Source organism: Rana temporaria, chromosome 2 (assembly GCF_905171775.1).
Source record: "Rana temporaria chromosome 2, aRanTem1.1, whole genome shotgun sequence".
NCBI classification, from domain to species: Eukaryota; Metazoa; Chordata; class Amphibia; order Anura; family Ranidae; genus Rana; species Rana temporaria.
The window spans coordinates 41,164,359-41,175,338 of NC_053490.1; the positions used below are offsets into that span (position 1 = coordinate 41,164,359).

Below are 10,980 nucleotides of genomic sequence, written 5' to 3' on the forward strand. Positions count from 1 at the left end.
ATGTAAATCGCGGGCCGATATCGCAAAAAGTAGTACAGAAGTTACTTTTTGAAATGGGTGCAGCGCTGCAGATGCGGCGTCACACTGATTAGGACGGTGCTATTGCCGCCGATTTGACATGTCAAAACGCTCCAGTGTGAACCAGGGCTAAGAGAGAGTAAAGTTCTGCTTTAACTTTATCACTTAGCAACTGCAATGTACGGCAGACGAGCGGCCGCTGTAGGCAAACCAACATATCCGTACATCGCTGCCTACTTCTGGGTTTAGGCAGCACGCATGCACACACCCAGCCTGGCTCCTGCTGTAATTGTACACAGCCTGTCAGCAAGTCCCAGCCAATGATTCATGGCCAGGACCTGCTGATCGGCTGTGTACAAACACAGAGCTCTGTACACAGGGAATGATCTCTGCGTTTCTCAACGTCAGTCCACAAGGCGCCACAACAGGTCGTATTTTCAGGATTTTCTGTGGCAATTACTAAGGCAGTGAAACTGATCAAATCACCTGGGCAAAATAATGGAAGGCCTGAAAACATGACCGGTTGGGGTGCCTTGAGGACTGGAGTTGAGAAACACAAAGTTTACACGCATTACACATTTAGGCACATATTTAACCCCTTGATCGCCCTAGAAGTTAACCCCTTCCCAGCCAGTGTCATCAGTACAGTGACAGTGTATATTACTATCATTGTAATACAATGTCACTGGGGAGGTCAGGGGCAGTTAAGTCAGTTCCCCACCGCACTATCACAGTCTCGTGACAAACCAATCAATATATACCCAATGGTATTCCCCCCTCCCCCAACAAAAACATGTAGCAGCATACATTTTGTCTAAAATTTATGAAGACATTTGATTTTTTTTCCTATTGGATATGTTTTATAACAGAAAGTAATAAAAAAAATTGTGTTTTTCCCCCCAGATTTTTGATCTTTTTTTGTTTCGATCGCAAAATAAAAAACCCAGTGGTGATCAAATACCAAATAGAAAGCTCTAATTCTGCAATTTTTATATTACATATACATATACACACACATATACATATATATATACACATACACACACACACATTTCATTTGGGTACAGCTTTGCATGACCGCACAATTGCCAAAGTAACAAAAAAAAAAATGACCTGGTCATGAAAGGGGTAAAATCTTCTGGTGCTGAAGTGGTTAAATAGAAAGCCCAAGCAGATATAAAAGGCAAAATAAATGTACTTAGGACACAAAGTCGCACGACAAGTCACAGCCCATTGACTTCAATGGCACCCGTTCCAATCTACGCGACATAAAGGGGTTGTAAAGGTAAAAAAAAAAAAATTCCCTAAATAGCTTCCTTTACCTTAGTGCAGTCCTCCTTCACTTACCTCATCCTTCCATTTTGCTTTTAAATGTCCTTATTTCTTCTGAGAAATCCTCACTTCCTGTTCTTCTGTCTGTAACTACACACAGTAATGCAAGGCTTTCTCCCTGGTGTGGAGTGTCATGCTCGCCCCCTCCCTTGGACTACAGGAGAGTCAGGATAGAGTCGTTGCAGATAGAGAAAGGAGCGGTGTGTTAGTGGGCGTCCTGACTCTCATGTAGTCCAAGGGAGGGGGCGAGGACGACACTCCACACCAGGGAGAAAGCCTTGCATTACTGTGTGGAGTTACAGACAGAAGAGCAGGAAGTGAGGATTTCTCAGAAGAAATAAGGACATTTAAAAGCAAAATGGAAGGATGAGGTAAGTGAAGGAGGACTGCACTAAGGTAAAGGAAGCCATTTAGGAAAAAAAAAATTGTACCTTTAGAACCCCTTTAAAGTTGCAGCGACTTTGAAAAGGTGCCTACACTACTTTTGATGTGACTGTCTCAGAGTGTAAAGTTGCACTTTGTGGAGTCTCACTAGTGGAAATGTAAACTAATACATCAAATAACCTAAACTAGACTTGCTATCAGCCTCTTGCAGTCCCTGTATAGCAGGGCTCAGGCTAGTAGAGGGAGAAAAACACTTCTTAACCTCCCCTTATTTATATAGAGGGACAGGACATGAATCTATTAGAGCTGCACGATTAATCGTGAAAAATCTAAATCTTTTTCCCGTCCTGATCTTCAAAACAGCATGTCACCATCTTTCTAACAAGTGCAGAGCGTTCTCACAGCTGGAAAAACAAAATCCAGGCAGCCTGCCAGGTTTTAATACAGTGGAAACAAAGTATCTTTTTGTTCTTTTATCAATGGAAACAACTTGGCATGGAGCTGAAGGAAGTTTAACCATTTAAAGGGGTTGTAAAGGTTCGTTTTTTTTATTTTCTAAATAGGTTCCTTTAAGCTAGTGCATTGTTAGTTCACTTACCTTTTCCTTCGATTTCCCTTCTAAATGTTTTTTTTTCCTTTGTCTGAATTTCTCACTTCCAGTTTCTCCTCAGTAAGCTTACCCCCATCATTCAAGCTGTTCTGGCTGGGGGTTATGGCAGTCAGAACAGCTTGGGCCCCTTTCACACTGGGACGGGAGGTGCGGTGGCAGTATAGCGCCGCTATTTTTAGCAGCGCGATATCGTCGGAATTGTGGTGGTATTCGGCCGCTAGCGGTTTTAACCCCCGCAAGTGGCCGAAAAAGGGTTAATACCGCCCGCAATGCGCCTCTGCAGAGGGGCATTGCCGGCGGTATAGCCGCGGTTTCCCATTGCCTTCAATGGGAAGGAGCGGTAAACACACCGCTCCAAAGATGTGGCTAGCAGGGCTTTTGGAGCGGTCCTGCTAGCGCACCGCTCCAGTGTGAAAGCACTCTGGCTTTCACACTGGAGAAACAGCAGCCGCTATTTAGGGTCGGTTTGCAGGCACTATTTTTAGCGCAATAGCGCCTGCAAACCGCCTCATTGTGAAAGGGGCCTTACTGAGGAGGAACAGGAAGTGAGAAATTCAGACAAAGAAAAAAAAACATTTAGAAGGGAAATTGAAGGAAACGATAGGTGAACCAACAATGCACTAGCTTAAAGGTACCTATTTAGAAAATAAAAAAACAAACCTTTACTACCCCTTTAACCACTTCCATACCGGGCATTTAGACCCCCCTTCCTGCCCAGACCAATTTTTAGTTTTCAGCGCTGGTGCACTTTGAATGACAATTGCCCAGTCATGCAACACTGTACCCAAATGAAATCTTTATATCGTTTTTTTTCCCCCCCCACAAATAGAGGTTTCGCTTGGTGGTATTTGATCACCTCTGCGGTTTTAATTTTTTGCGCTATAAACTAAAGAAGAGCGACAATTTTGAAAAAAAAAAACACAATATTTTTTACTTTTTAAATTAATAAATATCTCAATTAAAAAAAGTTTTCCTCATTTTGGGCAATACGTATTCTACGCTTTTTTTTTTTTTTTATCAAAATCGCAATAAGCGTTTATTGATTGGTTTGCACAATCTACAAAATAGGGGATAGTTTTATGGCAATTTTTTTTTTACTAGTAATGGAGATCTGCGATTTTGATTGTGACCGTGACATTGCGGCGGACATATCGGACACTTTTGACATTTTTGGAACCATTCACATTTATACAGCGATTAGTGCTATAAAACTGCACTGATAACTGTATAAATATGACTGGCAGGGAAGGGGTTAACACTAGGGGGCGATCAAGGGGTTAAATATGTTCCCTGGGAGTAATTCTAACTGTAGGGGGGAGGGGACTCACAAGGGGAGGAGAGATCAGTGTTCCTCTGTACTGGGAACACACTTCGGTCACTTCTCCTCTGACAGGACCGTGGATCTGTGTGTTTCGCAGGTGCCCGGCGGACATCGCGGCCGCCTGGCACGCGCACCGTGTCCTGAGCGATGCGGTGGGCGCGCGCCCCCTAGCTGCCCAGGACGTCATATGACGTCCACCCGGGAGGGAGGGTTCCTGCCGACGTCATTTTACAATGACTCGGTAAGGAAGGGGTTAAAGACCAAACCTTTTCTGACATTTGTTGCTTACAAGTAAAAAAATCATTATTTTCTGCTATAAAATTACTTGGAACACCCAAACATTATATATATATATATATATATATATATATATATATATATATATATAAAAAATTTTTTAGCAGAGACCCTAGAGAATAAAATGGTGGTCGTTGCAATATGTTATGTCACACTGTATTTGCGCAGCGGTTTTACACTCAGTGTTAATTTTGCCAGCTAAAACATTTTAGTCAACTAAAATATGACTAAAACAATTGAGATGACTAAAATATGACTAAAACTAAAAATGGCATTTTATTTAAAAGACTAAAACTAAACTGAAATTTTACGTCAAAATTAACCCTGGTCTGTAGTGCATGTTCATACTTCAAAAACATCAACTACCGGTATAACTAGAGGTCGACCGATATGGGTTTTTCTCTGGCCGATGCCGATATTTAGAAATCGGAGCAGCCGATGGGCGATATATGATGCCGATTTTTGCGGCCGTTTTTTAATTTTTATGGCAGGTGGCACTGGAACCTGGCACTGATTGGCAGGTGGAACTAATTGGCACTGGATAGCACCGATTGGCAGATGGCACTGGTTGACATTGGCAAGTGGCATTGGCAAACACTGGTTGGCATTGGCAGATGGCACTGGCAGGTTTCACAGCCGATGGTGTAACGGTGAAAATGCTGTTTGCAACGGAGCGATCCCCGCTGAGCAAGCGGATGAGAAAGGTACAGATCCTCACGGGATCTGTACATGTGAAAGGGCCCTGGATCGAAATTTGCTGCCAAAATAAAACTGGTTAAACTGTGAGAATCGTGATCTTTATTCTAAGCAACAAAAAAAAAAAAAAAAAAAAAATAGCGATTCTCATTTTACCCAGAATTGTGCAACTCTATATACTCTTTAGGGTTTGAAGAAACTTGTATTCCCAAGTACCGAAGGACCTTGGAATGAACTTCCCAGTGGGCAGCAGGAAAGCACTGGCTATGTCACCACTTTTTTAGAAATAACAGTAACTTCATATATGAGAGAAGCACAGTGGTGTAGTGGTTAGCACTTCTGTCTAGTAGAAAAAAGGATTGCTGGCTCGAATCCCGACCAGGACGTTATCTGCATGTTCTCGCTGTGCCTGTGTGGGTTTCCTCCCACATTCCAAAGACATGCTGGTAGGTTAATTGGCTCCTGTGTAAACTGGCCCCAAAATGTACAGTATGTGTATGAATGCGAGGTAGGAGCCTTAGATTGTAAGCTCTTTGAGGGCAGAGACTGAAGGGAATGTACAATGTATAAGTAAAGCGCTGCCGCGCTATACAAGTAAGGAAGAAAGTTACCGCTAGAGGTCGACCGATATGGGTTTTTCTCTGGCCGATGCCGATATTTAGACGATTTATGATGCCGATTTTTCAGGCGCTTTTGGGCTAAACCGTAAAGTTAGCCCATATTTTGTTTTTCGTCCAAAAGTTTTCATTACCTGTTTTTGTGTAATTATATATATATATATATATATATATATTATATTTTTTTTTTACACAAAAACAGGTAATGAAAACTTTTACGAAAAAATAAAAATATGCGCTAACTTTACTGTTTAGCTATTTTTTTTTTATTTGTTAAAGCATATTTTTTCCAAAAAAAATGTGTTTGATAGACCGCTGCGCAAATACCGTGTAACATTAAATATTGCAGCAATCGCTATTTTATTTCCTAGGGTCTCTGCTAAAAAAAATATATATATATAATGTTTGGGGGTTCCAAGTAAATTTCTAGCAGAAAATACAGGATTTTTACTTGTAAGCAACAAGTGTCAAAAAACATTTAGCCTTTAAATGGTTAAACTGAGAACTCTCCTACACTGAGTTTAGTTCATTGATAAGTAGCAACATTGTATCTCTTTTCTCAAAACTTGGCAGGCTGCCCAGGAGAGAGAGAGAGAAGTCTTCTACGGCAAACTTCAGGCAACTTCAGGGCAAAATCGTGGGTGCGCGATATACGCCAATACCCGCTTTCCCGCCACGAGTATGAATACTGCGACGGCATATACCGAGCGCAGGACACTCGTGTATCTTCGGGCAGTCTCGGCGCCTCTCGCACTGACGTCCTGAGCGTACAGGACGTCAGCGCGACAGTTGCCGAGCCTGCCCGACGATACACGAGTGTACTGCGCTCGGTATATGTCGGCGCAGTATTCAAACTCGGCGCGGGAAACGAGCGGGGAGGACGCCGGACCCAACGAAGAGGACACCCGAAGCCGCAGACGGACGCCGGACCCGACGAGGCCGCCGATGGACGCCGCGCAAGACACCAAAACTGTAAGTACAAAACATATTTTTTTCCACGGGAATTCGGGCAACTTTAGGGGTGCGCGCTATACCCCGATAAATACGGTACATTGACTTCTATTACAGAAGCTTTTTGCAAGTCGCACTGCTGAAGTTTAAATCGGCTTTTTTATAGCAAAAATCGGCCGATGCCGATTAATTAAAAAACGCCAAATATCGGCCGATATATCGGTCGACCTCTAGTTACCGCTCCAGGTGGATTGCGTTAGGATGATCAGTATGGTCTCAGGAGATCAAGGGTGCTGGCAATGCACAAGGCAGCAAATGGAAAAAGAAAATATGGACAGCCGCACTCCAAAAAAGCTATGATTAAGCTATGATTAAAGCGGAGTTCCACCCAAAAATGGAACTTCCTCTTAACCCACTCCTCGCCCCCTTACATGGCACATTTGGCATGTAATTTTTTTTGGGGGGGGGGGGGAGTGGGGGCTTCAGGAGGAGTAGGACTTCCTGTCCCACTTCCTCCGAGGGGCTGCAAAGGCGAATAATCGAATCGCATTTTGGCAGCCCCTCCCTGTAGGCGATCGCCTGGGACACTTGACAGGTCCCAGGCGATCGCCTGTCCAATCGGATGGCGCAGCGCCGCTCGCACATGCGCAGTGGGTGCCCAGCCGTGAAGCCGAAAGCTGTCACGGCCGGGTGCCCACACTTAGAATGAAGAGGAGGGGAGCGGAGCCCCGGCCGGCGCGTCGCTGGAACGTGGAGCAGGTGAGTATGTTTATTAAAAGCCAGCAGCTGACTTTTAATAAACATAAAAAATTAGTGGAACACCCATTTAACCACTTAAGCCCCGGACCAATATGCTGGCTAAAGACCCAAGGTGTTTTTACAGTTCGGGACTGCGTCGCTTTAACAGACAATTGCGCGGTCGTGCGACGTGGCTCCCAAACAAAATTGGCGTCCTTTTTTCCCCACAAATAGAGCTTTCTTTTGGTGGTATTTGATCACATCTGCGGTTTTTAGTTTTAGTGCTATAAACAAAAATAGAGCGACAATTATGAAAAAAATGCAATATTTTTTACTTTTTGCTATAATAAATATCCCCCAAAAACATATATAACTTTTTTTTTTTCTCAGTTTAGGCCGATACGTATTCTTCTACCTATTTTTGGTAAAAAAAATTGCAATAATCGTTTATCGGTTGGTTTGCGCAAAATTTATAGCGTTTACAAAATAGGGGATAGTTTTATTGCATTTTTATTTTTTGTATTTTTTTTACTACTAATGGCGGCGATCAGCGATTTTTTTCGTGACTGCGACATTAGGGCGGACACTTCGGACAATTTTGACACATTTTTGGGACCATTGTCATTTTCACAGCAAAAAATGCATTTAAATTGCATTCTTTATTGTGAAAATGACAGTTGCAGTTTGGGAGTTAACCACAGGGGGCGCTGTAGGAGTTAGGGTGCACCTAGTGTGTGTTTACAACTGTAGGGGGGTGTGGCTGTAGGTGTGACGTCATCGATCGTGTCTCCCCTATAAAGGGGATGACGCGATCGATACGCCGCCACAGTGAAGCACGGGGAAGCCGTGTTTACACACGGCTCTCCCCGTTCTTCAGCTCCGGGGACCGATCGCCGCACTCGAGCGGCAATCGGGTCTGCGGGACCCGCGGTCCCGGAGCTTCGGGACCGCGACCCACGGCTGGGTACAAGTACAGGACGTATGTATACGTGCTTGTGCCCAGCCGTGCCATTCTGCCGACGTATATGTGCAGGAGGCAGTCCGGAAGTGGTTAAGCACAAATTTATAGTGCGAAACGCGTCAGCCGTTTTACTCTACACTACGGGTTGTGTGCTGTGACTTGTAGTGCATTTTTCCTTTTTTAGATAAAGACAACCATCAAGGTTTTTTGGAGTGCGGCTGTCCATATTTTCTTTTTCCATTTGGCGCTATACAAGTACCTGAAATTAATACGTCAATAAAAGTGATCGCTGTTCTGCAGGCAGAGCTCCATACTGATGTACAGTTTCAGGAGGGGGTTGGGCAGCTATAAATAAATATCCACTTGCTAGAATACAGACAGCCAAGAATGAAGGTTATAAAAGAAAAGATCCTACATGAGTGGGACAAAGATACAGGAAAACGTGGGATATTTATGTGCATACAGGATATGTGGGAGATTTATGTGCATACAGGATATGTGGGATGTTTATGTGCATACAGGATATGTGGGAGATTTATGTGCATACAGGATATGTGGGATGTTTATGTGCATACAGGATATGTGGGATGTTTATGTGCATACAGGATATGTGGGATGTTTATGTGCATACAGGATATGTGGGATATTTATGTGCACTTACCACAATACTGAGGAAATCGGAGAAGTCTGTGGTTCTCCTCTTACAGCACGACCAGCCCTGTGTACAGGAAGACAGGAACACCAAGTCACAACAATCCCATCACATTCCACTATGGATGGAACACCTTCCAATACACCTACCTTCAGAGCATCATGAAACACCGGCACACCGGGGTGGTAGGTACAGGAGTCTGCAACACAACAATAAAGACACGTCATCAGCACAGAGCAGGGAGGAAATAACGGAGGTGCTGCCCCAATAATACAAGATTCTGTCACACAATGTATCCGACTGCCGCTTGGGGGCATCACAACCCAACACAAACATGCAAAAAAAACTGCATAGTACAGAGGGAGGGGGAAGAGTCAGTGTCCTGCATGTACAGGAGGGGGAGGAGTCAGTGTCCTGCATGGTATATGAGGGGGGAGGAGTCAGTGTCCTGCATGTACAGGAGGGGGAGGAGTCAGTGTCCTGCATGGTATATGAGGGGGGAGGAGTCAGTGTCCTGCATGTACAGGAGGGGGAGGAGTCAGTGTCCTGTATAGTGTGTAGGAGGGGGAGGAGTCAGTGTCCTGTATAGTGTGTAGGAGGGGGAGGAGTCAGTGTCCTGCATGGTATAGGAGGGGGAGGAGTCAGTGTCATGCGTGTACAGGAGGGGGAGGAGTCAGTGTCCTGCATGTACAGGAGGGGGAGGAGTCAGTGTCCTGCATGGTATATGAGGGGGGAGGAGTCAGTGTCCTGCATGTACAGGAGGGGGAGGAGTCAGTGTCCTGCATGGTATATGAGGGGGGGAGGAGTCAGTGTCCTGCATGTACAGGAGGGGGAGGAGTCAGTGTCCTGTATAGTGTGTAGGAGGGGGAGGAGTCAGTGTCCTGTATAGTGTGTAGGAGGGGGAGGAGTCAGTGTCCTGCATGGTATAGGAGGGGGAGGAGTCAGTGTCATGCGTGTACAGGAGGGGGAGGAGTCAGTGTCCTGCGTGTACAGGAGGGGGAGGAGTCAGTGTCCTGCATGGTACAGGAGGGGGAGGAGTCAGTGTCCTGTATAGTGTGTAGGAGGGGGAGGAGTCAGTGTCCTGCATGGTACAGGAGGGGAGGAGTCAGTGTCCTGTATAGTGTGTAGGAGGGGGAGGAGTCAGTGTCCTGCATGGTACAGGAGGGGGAGGAGTCAGTGTCCTGTATAGTGTGTAGGAGGGGGAGGAGTCAGGGTCCTGCATGGTACAGGAGGGGGAGGAGTCAGGGTCCTGCATGGTACAGGAGGGGGAGGAGTCAGGGTCCTGCATGGTACATGAGGGGGAGGAGTCAGGGTCCTGCATGGTACATGAGGGGGAGGAGTCAGGGTCCTGCATGGTACAGGAGGGGGAGGAGTCAGGGTCCTGCATGGTACAGGAGGGGGGAGGAGTCAGGGTCCTGCATGGTACAGGAGGGGGGAGGAGTCAGGGTCCTGCATGGTACAGGAGGGGGGAGGAGTCAGGGTCCTGCATGGTACAGGAGGGGGAGGAGTCAGGGTCCTGCATGGTACAGGAGGGGGGAGGAGTCAGGGTCCTGCATGGTACAGGAGGGGGAGGAGTCAGGGTCCTGCATGGTACAGGAGGGGGAGGAGTCAGGGTCCTGCATTATACAGGAGGGGGAGGAGTCAGTGTCTGTATAGTGTGTAGGACAGGAAGTGTCACATACAGAGGACAGTGTAGAAGAGATCTAATAGGAATAGATGAGGCACCATCCGGGTATTAGAATGTCTGTCTCCCTCCAGCTCACACACACACTTGGGAAGTCAGCCCCCATAGGATATAATGTACTCTATGACTCCAGCATCCTCCCTCCCCGGAGTGTCCGCCCTCGGTGTCCAGGCACCGGTCTCTCACCCTCGGTGTTGGTCTCGGAGTCGTAGCGCTGCCCGCAGCCCCGGTTGTAGCACAGTAAAGACATGATTGTTGACACGGCCACACGCTGTGCTGACTGCTGAGGAGGAATACCCGGCGAGGAGAAGAAGCAGCTTCGTTTCCTTCCGGAAACCGCCGACTACTACTCGGGAACTTTCCCGAACCTTCCGCGCATGCGTAAGCTCCTGAGAGCCGCAGCCTGGCGCTCTTTGCGCATGCGTGTTTCCGCAGGAGACGAGAATCTAACATTATACGCGTGCTTACTACAGGAGCGCCGATGTTTCGTCAGATTCGGCGACACGTCAGAATATGTAACGGAAGCGACGGTGCATCGCCGCCATCTTGCTACACCCCGTACTCCTGAGCCGCAGTTGAAAGATCAGTGCGCATGCGTATCGCTTCCCTTTGCATGGCAACGCGAGCACAGCCTTGTTTGTAGATAGTTGCTAGGAGAGCCAAAACTGTAGAGGGGAGCATTTCTCCAATAGAGGGACACTTCACAGACATTGGTTTGA

At 46.3% G+C, this 10,980-nt stretch overlaps 1 protein-coding gene across 1 annotated transcript in view; it reads right to left on the minus strand.

The window, feature by feature from the left end:
• The window catches only part of CHORDC1 (cysteine and histidine rich domain containing 1), a 51,701-nt gene extending 41,031 nt beyond the window's left edge, over positions 1-10,670 (minus strand). Inside the window, exons 1-3 of the mRNA XM_040340129.1 lie at positions 10,448-10,670; positions 8,727-8,776; positions 8,587-8,643 (exon numbers count right to left, since the gene is read on the minus strand). Of these exons, the coding sequence (XP_040196063.1) occupies positions 8,587-8,643; positions 8,727-8,776; positions 10,448-10,511 (171 nt within the window). The 5' untranslated portion in view covers positions 10,512-10,670. The remainder of the gene's footprint in view (positions 1-8,586; positions 8,644-8,726; positions 8,777-10,447) is intronic.
• Between the last annotated feature and the right edge of the window lie 310 nt (positions 10,671-10,980).